Source organism: Pinus tabuliformis, chromosome 7 (assembly GCF_031772625.1).
Source record: "Pinus tabuliformis cultivar Carrire ecotype Pingquan chromosome 7, CPIR1, whole genome shotgun sequence".
In the NCBI taxonomy this organism is placed as follows: domain Eukaryota; kingdom Viridiplantae; phylum Streptophyta; class Pinopsida; order Pinales; family Pinaceae; genus Pinus; species Pinus tabuliformis.
Genome location: NC_142293.1, coordinates 1,379,937,314 through 1,379,951,936, shown reverse-complemented (window position 1 = coordinate 1,379,951,936; position 14,623 = coordinate 1,379,937,314). Strand labels below are relative to the sequence as shown.

The 14,623-nt window shown below is 41.6% G+C and overlaps 1 protein-coding gene across 1 annotated transcript in view; it reads right to left on the bottom strand.

The window, feature by feature from the left end:
• Positions 1-3,936: 3,936 nt before the first annotated feature.
• LOC149252776 (peroxidase 57-like) overlaps positions 3,937-14,623 on the bottom strand; it is a 39,166-nt gene continuing 28,479 nt past the window's right edge. The window contains exons 5-7 of the mRNA XM_089454271.1: positions 5,251-5,337; positions 4,410-4,683; positions 3,937-4,322 (exon numbers count right to left, since the gene is read on the bottom strand). Of these exons, the coding sequence (XP_089310397.1) occupies positions 3,937-4,322; positions 4,410-4,683; positions 5,251-5,337 (747 nt within the window). The remainder of the gene's footprint in view (positions 4,323-4,409; positions 4,684-5,250; positions 5,338-14,623) is intronic.

The following is a 14,623-nucleotide window of genomic DNA, read 5'->3' as shown; positions in this document are numbered from 1 at the left end:
TATTTATATGAAACTACTTTGTAATATCATTTTTTGGTAGGTAAACACCCACGGGGGATTTGAACCAATGACCTATGGAAAGAAGTGGCTTAACAGTGCACCCATTCACCGTCAATCCAAAGCCCTGTGGGCTACTATGTAATATCAATCCAAGTATATTTGTATTATTATTTTGGCATTAAATTAATTTAGTGAGTAGATTATTTATAATATATGTACACATATTCATATGTGTTACATATAAGACTAAAAGGAATTCATTATAGATGAATTAAACTAAAATTGTTATGCAACAAGTTCACAAAATAGAAGAAAATATAGAGGAACGACTTCAAAATTAGCCTCTTCGAGGGGGAAACCTCCTTTACATTACACAAATGACAATTCTTGGATGATAGAAATGACAAGACCTTCTTTATATATATAGGAGTCTAAGGTGTCACAATATAGTCAAAGCCGACATAACAATATTAATGTAAGGGCATAAGAATAACAATAGTGGGCTTCTATGGGACACAATAATAACAATATGGGGACAACATGGACACAACAATAACAATAAGGGGCTACAATGACGATAATAATAAGGGAATACACTAGTATTATAGGGACCTAACATGCCCCTCTCCTTAAGAAAAGTGTTGTCCTCAATGCTTGAGTAGTTCTGGATGCTTATGTATAAAATTTTTATCATCCCATGTGAAATCTGCAGTGGGTAAGTTCTTCCACTTGATGAGATACTCTGAAATTGATCAATTTTGTAGCTATCGAGTTCTTATTTCTGTGCCTGCTGTAGAGCTATTAAAAGGGTCTCTTTCACCTCTAGTTATCCCACATTAGTATGTCAATCCGGGAGCGTTTGGTTTTTACAACGAGTGACTCAATCCGAGGCTATTTGTCAGAGTAATGCTAGTAGTACAGTGTTCTGAAAAATACAAGAGTAAACAAATGCTTACCTATAACCAAATGAATTCAAATGACTAAAGCACACACTCTTAAAACTAGGCAACTGGTCAGTCAAGGGTTTGGTGACGGGAACCTATCCCTTTGGAAACTGACTGAAAGGAAATAAACGCAAGGAAAATCACACATTCAGGAAACTAAGCAACTCACCAGTCAAGGGTTCGGCAGCAATAGCCCATCCCTTTGGAAACTGATGGAGAGAGAATTAGAGCATGGATCAGAGGTCTGGGAGCGAGGCAGTGAATGCCAAGGCTTTCTACAGCCTTGGATCGTCTCTCACACCAAAACAACAAATGCAAGTAAATGGAACAACAAATAGCGAAATGGAACAGCAAATCTGAAATGGAACAGCAAGTAAAGAATTGAACAACAAATCTGAAATGGAACAACAATCAAACAACTAAGTCTCGCGAGTCATAACTAGGCTTAATCCATTAGCCCAAATGCACTCTTCTCAATCAAATCTCAATCTCTTACTCTTAAGGCAATTCAAGCAAGACTCACTAATGGAACAGCACTCACTGTCGATAAGTTATGGAACAGCGCCAATAGATCATACACATATAACACTCTGAAATAGTAATCTGATCAATCCTAATTTAACAGCATTATTTCTGAATACAACTCCAAATAGATCTATGTCGTAAATGTTCAGTACAAGAGCTCTGCAACGAAACAGTAATAATATTCGGCCAAGACTAATAATCATTCAATCAATTCTTGAAAGGATCATTAATATGGTGTAGAGTCAATACACAATTCTATCCATAGAAGCCTTAATGAATTAATCTTAACAGAGCATGTAATGGTGATTCATAAAGCATATCAGATTACCAGATAACAACAATAAGCAAACCACGCAGGAATTCAGATCGTAATGGTACAGAAGCAAGTGTCCTACGGGGCCGGGCCCTTAGCCTCAAGGGTACACCGCTTTGAGTTAATCCAGATGCAGAGGTACAGTAATCACCAAGTTTTATATTAACACATAAGACAAAAGTACAACGAACCAGTTCTCAGCAAGACTCAATGATCAAAGTTGATCTTTTACAGAAAGTTACATAAATAAAAACGTATATCCAGGTTAACAGTGCTGTCCCTTTATATAAAGGTGACAGCGGAGATGTCTAAGTAACAAAGTAAATAAAGCAGCGATCCCTCAGGATCAAAGATCCTGAGGGATTCACCATACTATCAGTCCTTAATCTTTTCTTTTCTTTTCCGCCGAGCTGGTGTCTTCTCCTCCTTTTCCGGGTTGATTTGCTTCGATCTGCTTAGCCTTGTTTGCATTTGGTTTCCCTTCAAAGGGACAGCAGTTATCGCGTCTTTATCTTTTCCTTTGGAACGGCTACTCTTCATTTTTACCCTTTCCTGCACAGAAGAATAACAATTATCAGTGATTAGGTCTTTGTATATTAATTTACATGTTTTGTTATGATTCTTTATTGTTTTCCGGATTCATGATGCAAAAAGGTTTACAAATCTTACTGAAAAGCTATTGAAATGATCATCAAAAGCATACCTTTTTGGTACTCCACACACCCCCCTGCTTACCCTGTTTCATGCCCTCATGAAAACATTGTAGTTGACATGCAAGGCAGTGAGAGAATAGGCTGGAGAAGGAATCTCATGTGGAGGCCTACAGCCATGATGAGTGACTAAATAGTCAAAGAATTGACCTGTTTGACCCTCAGGCATCTCATACAGGGCTTGATATCTGGGTGTAGGGTGCCAAATAATTGGACTGCGAAATCTATATCCTAACCAGGATGGCCCTGCTTTCAAAATGCTCTCACCATAGAGGTTCAAACGGTTAGCAGCTAATTGAAAATTCTCATACTTAAATGGTTCCCTGAGCTGGATGTTTGGATTAGAGATTCGGTACCGAAATTTGGCTGCATCAATGGCGAGGTCTTTGATAGAAAGAAAATACTCTAAACTCTATTGAATGAGTGCCTCATGCATAGGTCCTAATGTTTCAATGACACCAGGAGTTCTCATAAGGTTTCTATGTGCTTTCCATAACTGCACTGGGTCCCTAGGCTCAGCCCTTACCCACAAGTCTAGGCCATTTTCCTGCCTCTGGAAAGTGTTATAGGCTTTGAGCCATTTAATCTGATTAACCCCGAATGAGATGAATGCTTGCAATTGAGTGTCCCCAACGAAAGGACCAGGGTTCAATTCAGTCTCCTGATCTAGCACGAGGTTATGCAAATAAAATTCACACAGCAATCTCTGTACCTTCACTCCATAATGTTTACAACAGTCGATAAAGTCATTGACAGTGTTGATTTGTATAGGGGCGCCTACTTTAACAACTTTTATTTTTAATTGTAAATATCGTTCTAGTAGAAACAAAGCATAGTTTTTGGCAGGGGCCCTACATGCTAAAACGTCATTGTATAAAGAACACAAGGTATCCATCTGCTTGATAACAGTATCTAGCCTATGGGTTACCTTTGCAGCTTTCTCTTGTTCCTTCTGCCATCCTTCAAAGGCCTGGCTTTCGGATTGATTGACGTTCCTTAGTTGCTGCTGTAACTCTTCATATTTCGCCCGGGGGACCGTTTGCTCTCTAAGTTGTTCAGCTTCTTGCTGGGCTTGCTTCATCATCTTGTGCAAGGTTCTTGTCTTCGGATCTCTTTTCCATAGGTCAGTGGAGGCCGGGAGTTTTACCTGAACTTTCTTATTACGCTGTTTGGAGTTCAGAACCCTTATTACCCTTGAGGGTGGTACCTCTGTCTGGATTTCCTTGTTCTCCTTTTCTTTTTTAACACGAATATCAGCTTGCTGTTGTTCCTTTTCAAATGGAACAGCAGTCTGTTCCTCAATATTATTTGGAATAGCCGTCTGTTCCTTAGCAGGGTGATCGTTGGTCCTTCACCTTTTTGTCTTACGGGGTTTTATTGCAGTGGCCCTCTTTTTCTTCCCTGCGGTCCTCCTCACTTTCTGGTTTGCCTTCAGAATTCTAATTTACTGTCGGAGCTGGACTATTGTATTCAACAATTTCTGTCGTTCCTTTCGTAATTTCTTAATTTCTAGCGTTTCGTTAGAAGGGGCAGCAGGCTGTCTACTGTGGTCTGGACTAGTCTCTAGATCTTTCTCCCAGGGTGCTTCTTCGTTGTCTTGTTCTAGTTGTTCTGGGGTAGGAACCTTAGCTGGTTTCGTTTCTTCCTGGACAACTACTTGTTCTGCTTCTGTTCCCTCCAGAATTTCCTCTGGTGCCTTGGGCACAGAGTGTTCCCGTTCAGTATCTCTTATCTCCGCTTCATCATGACCAGACAGATTTCCTTCTACTGCCTCTACTGCATGTGATTTTTCAGACGCATTTTCTTCTTGGGGTTCGCCATGGAGGTCTGCTGGACTGGAGGGTTGGCCATACTCACCCATATTGGCCAAAACTATGGCCAATTCGTCTTCTCCCACTGGATCTTGTGGTGGGCTACCTTCCTGCTGTCCTATTTCCTCCTCTTGCTTAGATTCGGAATGCTCAGCTTCTGTTTCTGTTTCGGAATTCTCAGCTGCTTCCTCATTTTCCTTTTCGGATTGCTCAGGCCTCTCTTCAGATTGCTCAGCCTCCTTTTCAGATTGTTCTATCTCCACTTCTAATCGTGAAGGTTGCTCATCCTCGATTACCACTGGCTGGCTGGTGCTCCCTTGGAGCTTTTCCAGCCTTCCTATTATTCGAGCTAACCGGGGTGATTTTCTGGGCCTCTCTAGCTGTTCAGGTGTATCGGTGACATGCCTACACTTTGCTGGTTCCTGGTCTATTTCTGGTTGTTTAGATGCACTAGAAACATGTTTTTGTTTTACCAATTCTCTGCGTTTTTCTGGACGTTCTGGTGTGCTTGTGGAATGTTTTCGTTTTGGGGATGGTGCTGCCACTCCCCCCTCAATCATTGCAATCAGTTCTTCCCAGCTGCTTTGCTGCTGGGTAAGACTATGACTAACTATTAGTCGAATTAATCCATGGTGACTGACGACTGACTCTGCATGCTGTGCCTTTTTTAGGCTTCGTGCAGCATCATGCAGTAATGAATTCAGAAGTGCAGGTAAATTTACAGAGCATTTTTGCTTTAAAACATCTAAGAGCTTAAGATGTCGTGGCCTTACCACGTCTTTCCTCCCTTCGCAGGTAATGTAACTCTGAACTGTTCTTGCTAATTCGGTCCAGGGTTCTCCAAGGTTTACTGGCAGAACTCCCTTCCCCTTAATTGTCAAGCTCTAGCCTTCGTCCTAGAAAATTTTCCTAATCTTCTGTAATCTTTCCTTCTTCAGTGTCCATACTGGTCCGGTGGCTGGTAGTCCCGAGACTTCTGCAATTATGTCGTCGGTGATCGCTATCCGCTTCCCCCTTACTGTGGAGTGGTTCTCCTGCAGGTTTTGCAAGAATTTGATAGCTACTGTTTCATTAGATTCCTGTAGGCGACTAAGATAATTCAGCCACCCTGCTCTTTCCAGGATCTCCTGGGCAGCAGCGGAGACTGTCAACTTCGGAGGTTCGCTTCTAATTGCCATTCCTCCCATGGTTTCACTGTGGATTGTCAATGGAATAGCACTTCTTGTGCTACTTGAAGCACAGAGAGGGTGCCAATCGCAAAAAACACAGAGCATGCAACAAAAATGGATTATGGACAGCAGCTTGCGTAAAAATAGAAATGTCATGCTGTTAAGCCATGCCATGTCGTCGTACACTATCTTTTCTGAATAGTGAGCTTGTTATCGGGAAAAATGTCCATTCAGATCTACTCTATCCCACTAAGGTGTGACAGCTACCTTAGAAACAAACAGAGAAAACTACTTTTGTATTCTTCTTTATGAACTATAAACAAAGAGGAATACGATGAACCAACCTGTGTCTTGCGCTAGTCCTTTGATCCAATCTCTCTCCTCTTTGACAACTCCCAGCTACCTTCTCTCACTCGCCCAGCTTCACCAAGTACCTGCAAGATCACAGAAGAAGGAAACTATACAAAGACATGGGTTTATATTCATAAATAACTTAGGATCAGATTTAAGTTAACCATACAAATGTAACAAGCATCAATGAAACACAAGCATGGAGAAGAAACTCAAATAGTTTTATTGATATACAAGAAGATCCAGGAGGAGTTACAACCGATGATTCCTGACCCAGCATCAACCTCCCAGCAAAGAAATCCCTTCTTCAACCCCAACAAAGCATAGATCAACCAATTCTCTGATATGTATCTCAAAACCAACAACAATTCCTTACAATGTGCAAAATTCCAGCCTCTGGATCTCTGGGATGAGGGATCCATATATAGATGTATGCAAGGAGGATGAGTTAGCTCATGAATTGATTAGTGGCTTCTCTCTGTTAGTTCTTGCTTCCACTTGGAGACTGAGAGCCTCTTACTCATCCTTGGTCGAATTCAGTGAGGCAAGTGTCATTGGAGAAGATTTTGGAAGCTTCCATTGTCTCTCCACCTCGTGGAATGACTCTGCCACTTGTCATTTCCCGCTCAACGCACCCTGGTAGTGCATTTAGGTGTGTTGCAACGCACCTAGCTAGTGGACGTAGGTGCTATGCAACGTACTTGGCTAGTGGAGCAGTTGAAATGATCCTGATTTGACTTATTCTGAGCAGTTTCTGGTGGAGAACTTCTGGGAGAAGTTGTAATTTGTTGACCTTGTTCCTTTAGGAGTTAGAACAACACTTTTAGGGACTTAGGAGCCCTTGGTTTATGGACATTTCATGCTTAGAGCTGTAAGGCACAAAAATGTCTATAACAGTTGCCCCCTAAAGTATGAGGCCATTTATCGGGTGAAATGCTTTATTAGGAGGATCCGAAGTTCTTTCAATGCTGGGAGGAGACCTGTAATAAGATACAATACAATACATTATCTTCATATTGTTTTCATGATCTAGCTGAGGCGGGCATTCCCATGCTCAGCTTTATAAATTCATTTTCATGTACATAGGACAGACAACTGTCTGATGGTAGACTGATGATTCTGATAGAGCCATCATCCTTTTGGTAGGATGATTATCTATGCTGCAATGCTGTACATTTCAATGTCTTTATTTTCCTGAATATATATCGCAGCCCGGATGGATGAAACTAGATCCGGGGTCTTCAATCTCGTCCGATCTTCACTCGAAGTACAAGTCGATCCATGTGAGAAATGTTTTGAAGTCGAACATGGAAAGACGTCGCTTGATTACCAGTCAATGATGTAAACTGTTAACAAGCGCGAGAGGAATCACCGATAATGATAATAACCCTCAAGGTACTGCAGTACAATTCACGTGGTGTGAATAAAGGACTTGGCGTCGAACACCACGCAAAATCTTTCAGTCGAAGGTCATTGATGTATACCTGTCGTCGGAAGTGAGAAACTTGCCATTGAGGCATGCAAGCTTCAAAGTACTGAATGGGGTGTTCCTAGATCAACCTCTTGGATAATGAGCTGATGTCGACAAGAAGTGATCCGTCATAGGAGGGCCTTAATGAATCCCACATCAATGACACGGAACGGAGCAAATGATTTTGATGGAGGTGAAAACGATCTGATGATATATGGTTCAGGGTGGCGGTCATGAAAGAATGGAGTATAATGTATGGTAGTGGGCGGGACACAGGTGGCCTTTCTGGATGACTTCTCTTGAACATGACGGTGACACTTATGTGATGGATTGGTAGCATTAACCCCAAATGTGGATGGTATGGCGAGACCATGGCGATGTGACCGATGAATGAAACAACCCAACCCGACTCGGGCACGGAGTGGAAGTGTCATGTTCAAGAGCGACTTGCTACCAATAAAGATTCTTTGAGTTTTCTTCCCAATTTTTCCCCAGTCATTGCTGACCAGTACCTCTTTATTTTTGTCAAGCTTGAGGAGGATAACATATGATTGTTCTATAATTTTCCCTTCGGGCAAACCCATCGCTATGTTTTAACGAGCCTAGCGATAGTGAAACTCGTTCTCGTCTAAAGACAAATTTGTCGCTATTAATCTTTTTAACGAGTCTAACGACAAAGATAACTCGGTCCTTTTCACTTTTAGAGAGTCTGAAAAGGTACGTAAAGGTAACTCCAAAATTCCTTTTTCGTCATCTAATCCCTTAAGTCCGAAAAATTATAAAACAATACAGAAGGGATGAATTTTCGATTAGCTTTAACGAGCCGAACAAAACAAGCGCTTGATCTTTTTGTGCAATAATCCCTCAGGTCCAAAAAGATTAAAATCTAGAGGAGGGATAGCACTTCCGGTCGCTTTAACGAGCTGGAAGGCCAAAACTCGGCAATCTTTTCATATTTTATGAGTCAGTTGAAAAGAGCTTAAAGAAGACTCTTCTTTTGAGGAACGAGTGATAAAATGGGTAGCAGCTGATTCCAGGTACGGTTTGGAATTTTCCAATCACGGCAGTGTCACAAGGATGGTTAGTGAAATCACTCTTCGCAGTTGTTCCTCAAAATGGGTAAACAATCAAATGGAGGTGAATGATCGGCCAATGGAAAAGTGGAGGTGACGGTGCAAACACGACCAAGGCTTTAATGGCTGAAATGCTTCATTCACGGTGGTTATTTACCGGGGAATAGTTCATTTTTTAATGAGCTTAAACGCGGGTGGAAACATTTGCTCATGTCTTATGTTTATTTTTGAACGAGCTTGAACTATGTGCTAAAACTGCTCGATAATCCAGTCATATGATAAGAATGTCTCATATAAAAACGACAACTTTTAGATTTTTTCCCCACATCCTTTCTTTATGCAAGTTCGGTGACGACTAATCCTACGAGTTTAAAGGGTTAGCCTACGGTTTAAAGGGAGGACCTAAAAATTTTAAAAAATAAATAGTCGCCCCTCACTTGCATGCCAAAAGGTTTGCATGCCCCCAGGTATAAAACAGAGTTTCAAAGTTACCCCTCAATTTGCAAACAAAACATTTGTTCTATCGGGAGAGGCCTACCTCTTACAGGTTACCCAAAGATTGTTCTATTCACACAGCAAACAAAACACTTCTTCGGCGATGTCTACCGAGATAAACAAAGGTGAGCGATGATGCTTGCCAACTCACATAACTTTGACAAGAGAATATTATTCTAGAATAACCCCTCTTCCACTGCCGGACGGGGTACAGACTAGTCATATTCTCCCGCGGAAACCTACCCTATACCCGAAGTTTTCCTGCCGAAGCAGACCAAGATGCATGCCCCCTGGGTTTTAGTCATATACCTCCGAATTACTCGCGCTCATCGGGAGGACGGACTGGGGATGGAGACATTTCTTGCGTGAAGAGACCATTTAGGGACGGTATATGACTATTTGCTATGCGTGATCCAGGAAATGAAAGCTGGTCCACGAGCTTGACCACTCTTCCTTCATGCGGAAAACACATTACTCTAAAGAGTGAGGAGACAATGGCTCCCATGCAATAAATATAGTCTCGTCCAAGGAGTAGGTTATAATCAAAGGGTCCTTGAACTACCATGACGTTCATGTGAATTGTCTTCCTTCTCAATGTTATGGGCACATCGGGAAGGATCCCTAAAGGTCGAATGGTTCCTTTATCAAAGCCTGTCAGATTTCTCATCTTAGGCAAAAGTGATGGTGAACCAAGCGCTTTCCAAGCAATAGAGGAAAGGATACTCACTGAAGCCCCCTCATCTATGATGGTACCAGCCATGACCATTATATATATTTGAACGATAATTCGGAATGGTACACTTGCTGGTAGGCGGGGTCTGCCTTGTTGATTCCAGTCGAAGGAGACAACTAGGTTGCTTGGAGGTGGGACCGAGTAGACAGTCGGGTATGGCTCTGATGAACTTCCTTCCTGCGGTAAAGGAATGGGTGGATTGCCCCCATGTTCGTCGGAGTGTGTGTTGATGAAGAGAATTTGGACGGTGTCATCCTTGTTCTCTTCAGTGACTGTATCATCCGAAGATAAAACCTCTGAAGGCAAGACCGGGTCAACTGCCGCCTCGACCTTTTGACTTTCGTCTGGTATGGATTCAGTTGGTTTATCTTCAATGATAGGTGCTTCAGCCAACCACTTGAGCGGGCCAGCTGGATTCTCAACTAGTGACGGACTCGGCAAGAGTTTTTTATATCCAGGAGGGAGTCGTAACGGTGAAACCGGACGATCATCCAAAACTCTTTTAGCTTCGTCTAAGAAGGGACAACGGTGGAGGGCATGATTGCCTTCGCACAATTTACAAGGAAATCTAGCTTTCCCTTTTTGTCCTAGGGCTTCACTTTCACTAGTTGACGGTGTGCTTTCAACATGATCACCAGAGGTTGATGACACCGGATTGTGCAAACGAGGAGACCAGTCCCTTAGTATCTAGGGGATGCAAGGACAATCTTTGTGAAAGTGGTCTCCTTTGCAAATGACACATGGCGATTTAGGCCTGGTCGGTGCAGTGTGTGGATTTTCGTTAGACGACACTCGTTTTCCCCCATTCGCCTTTGGTTCCTTCTTCTTTTTCTCTTTCTTCTTCTTTTCCTTCTTCTCCTTAGGAACTTGGCTTTTAGCTTTACCAGTTCCATCAAGTGAAGAGGAAGGAGGAGAGGAAGAATTATAGGAAGTAGAAGGCTGGTGGGCAACTCTAGACTCGTCTAATTGCTGATTCGATTGTTTAGGAATGGTGGTGTTCTGAACGACATTGGTTGAGAAGAGCCATACTGGCAAGCCAATTGTCAGTCCTGGAAGCGACAATGTGGCCATATGGGGCGCACCAACATCTCCCCAAGAGGAGAAGGGACTAGGATTTCCACCAAGGGGAATTCCTTGGTTGGTAGGCTCCATTTTCTCAACCCAAGATCAACGTAGGAAAAGGGTATGAATATTCCGTTTAAAATAAATTTTAACATGCTTTGACACAACTTGTTTTTTCAGTTTTTAAGAGTCGAGAAAAAAACAAAAGATGACTCTAGTCTCCTTCGATTTTTAATGAGCCTGAAGTGACAAGTGCTCAGATGGACCTTTTCCGTTAAGGAGTCTGAAAAGGAATGAAAGGGATTGCTCTAGAGGTCTAGGTAGAGGGAGTACCAAACCAATGGCAAAACTGCAGAATACTTTTTACGGTACGGCAGTCAATCATCCCAAATGCTATGTTCGGTGCATTGCGATCAGTAGGGTGGCCGACACGGCTTCCTATGGATAAAGGTTTTAAGCCTATAGGGGTCTCCCAATATATACTCGACGGTACGTGGGAGCACAAGTCCGTACTGGCACTTATCGTCTCAAAGTGGAGGAATCACCCAACCATCAGTGAGGACAACAGTTACCAGGCTTTACGACGCCGGAATACGTCTCTAGCCTAGACCTCTAAATGTTGTGCGTTAAGTTCCAAAGCGTTGTTAAGTTCATTGAGTTTATTTTAAGTTGATCTTTCTTATGAAGTTTGCCTTTTGGGATCACCACGAGATGTAGATGTAATTCCTAAAATGCAATCTAAATATGATAAACAAACTTTTATCTCTTTTCAGCAATGAAAATCCTAGCTACTAAGGGAAAAGAAAGACACAATCTTTTCGCAAAGAGCAAAGAGCACACTGTAAATGCACTTTCCTAAATCAAGCCAAACAGACTGTCAATATGCAAATGCACATGCATGTGTTTTGTTTTTCACTTTCTTAATATTGATGCCTAAAAAGAAAGTTGTTATACAAATCTGAATTTGCTTTCAAGTGATAAACATAAACAAGCTTCTTTTCGAAATCAAAAGGTAGAGATGATTACGACACTTTATGATTTTGAAATAAATACTTGTTTCAACACTAGAAAGTCGCAAATTCAAGCCAAAGGCAAAAGTAAAAGCATAATCGACTATCAACAGCAAATAAACTTTCTCCTATGATCAAAATCGACACTTATGACAGATCTAAATCAAAGGATGACAATACGACTATTATACTTTTGCAATGGAAAACTGTAAATGACGTAACAAACACACAAAAAACATCTACAGTTTCTTTTGTACAACTGAGGCGGAATATCAGTAAGGAAAAGGGGCTTGAAACAGTGAAATACTGATCATAGGCTGCAAAAATCAGAGACAAAACTGGAAAAAATGAAGCAAAGAACCTCAACTGCACAAGGCTAGGCTGATCAGCGCACCTGTTACACAGAGAAACTACATTGCAGCGCAGGTAGCCCTCTCGGGAAGTGCGTTGAAATGCAGAACCTCTTCACAGAGCCTGCGCTGGGGTAGAAATGAGAGTTCTATCCGGGTTCTGGGTCACAGTTTGCAGTTTAATCTATGGTTTTTGGTCGGGTAAAAGTAATCAGTAATACACAATCAGAGGTAGATCTAAGAGGGGTTCTAAGAGCTATCACAAGGGCAATCAGTTGGTCTATGAATCAGCTGTTCAAATCATAAACAGATTCAGTGATTGGATTGAAGCAGCAAATGTCTACTTTGCATTTGTTAATGGCAAATGCAGTTCGATTGCTACTTCTAAGTTTATGAAACAAACAATAGGAGAAACACAAACAAACTAACTAGACACGATCCCCAGTGGAGTCGCCATTTTGTTATCGGGAAAAGTGTCCATTCAGATCTACTCTATCCCACTAAGGTGTGACAACTACCTTAGAAACAAACAGAGAAAACTACTTTTGTATTCTTCTTTATGAACTATAAACAAAGAGGAATAGGATGAACCAACCTGTGTCTTGCGCTAGTCCTTTGATCCAATCCCTCTCCTCTTTGATAGCTCCCAGCTACCTGCTCTCTCACTCGCCCAGCTTCACCAAGTACCTGCAAGATCACAGAAGAAGGAAACTATACAAAGACATGGGTTTATATTCATAAATAACTTAGGATCAGATTTAAGTTAACCATACAAATGTAACAAGCATCAATGAAACACAAGCATGGAGAAGAAACTCAAATAGTTTTATTGATATACAAGAAGATCCAGGAGGAGTTAAAACCGATGATTCCTGACCCAGCATCAACCTCCCAGCAAAGAAATCCCTTCTTCAACCCCAACAAAGCATAGATCACCCAATTCTCTGATATGGATCTCAAAACCAACAACAATTCCTTACAATGTGCAAAATTCCAGCCTCTGGATCTCTGGGATGAGGGATCCATATATAGATGTATGCAAGGACGATGAGTCAGCTCATGAATTGATTAGTGGCTTCTCTCTGTCAGTTCTTGCTTCCACTTGGAGACTGAGAGCCTCTTACTCATCCTTGGTCGAATTCAGTGAGGCAAGTGTCATTGGAGAAGATTTTGGAAGCTTCGATTGTCTCTCCACCTCGTGAAATGACTCTGCCACTTGTCATTTCCCGCTCAACACACCCTGGTAGTGCATTTAGGTGCGTTGCAACGCACCTAGCTAGTGGACTTAGGTGCTATGCAACGTACTTGGCTAGTGGAGCAGTTGAAATGATCCTGATTTGACTTATTCTGAGCAATTTCTAGTGGAGAACTTCTGGGAGAAGTTGTAATTTGTTGACCTTGTTCCTTTAGGAGTTAGAACAACACTTTTAGGGACTTAGGAGCCCTTGGTTTATGGACATTTCATGCTTAGAGCTGTAAGGCACAAAAATGTCTATAACAGAGCTGACACGTAGTTCAGGGAATAATGAGGTTAACCTCCCCCCCACAATGTGATAGGCTGTCCCAGCCGTCAAATAAAGGAGCAGCACCCGATTTACAACCAAGTCATAAAGGAACAGCGTGTGGAATTATGCCATGTTTTAGAAAAACAACGAATTACCGAAATCAAGACGGAGAGTTGATCGCATATTATGTAAGAGGCTGCTATGATTTGATATGAGGCTAGGGGATAGGACGTCTGTCGTACTTGCCAAATCTTAAGTGGTCATTGTCACTTCCTTTGCCATGATTGGTGGTAATAAATGTTCATGAGATATATAAATCAGGAAATAATATATGATTAGTTCCTTAGGATATAAGAAACAAAAGAGTATTAGTATCTTCCCCATTGGAATGACTTAATGTGACTTCAATACCATTAACAGTGCTCTGCTGCTGACAGGTGTCCATAACCTTGGCAGAGTTGTTACTTTCGCCCCTGGGACCATGATCCTTTGTGTATCCTTAGGAATGTTGTTATGTCAAAGTGCAGGCCATTATGCTGGCTTGATGACCAGTTAATCATAATGCCATTCACGAGGAAGGAGTGAAAAATGGGCAGGCCGGCTCGTGATGAGACCTCCTGTTCCAAGGTTCAATTTTTTTTTTTTTATATACCTTTAGGACCATATCCCTGGTGTGGTGGCCATAGTGGGAATGCCACTTCACTTTCATCCTCATGATCATGGTAAGCTGGCTCTTGATGAGACCCCTTATCCTGCATTTGACATTTCATGAATCACACACATTTTTTCATAGAGTCTTTTCCCTATTATACACAAAGGGTGGTCCAACACTCCTTAAGAGTAGGAATGGTGGAAGAAGTCTTATTATCTCAATAGGAAGATACAAGCCCTTTGGTCTTATTCCTAAATAATAATCAAAGGGGGTTAAAGGGATCAGCATGATAAAAAAAATAACAAATCAGACCAAGATTAGTAAAACAATGACAACAAAAGTTAAGAAATAAGTATATCCTTCCTCTTTGTCCTCTTACCAATAGACAGCCTTATAAATATAGCGATTTATGATTTGCAGATTTCGGTATGTTGTGATTTTATATTCAT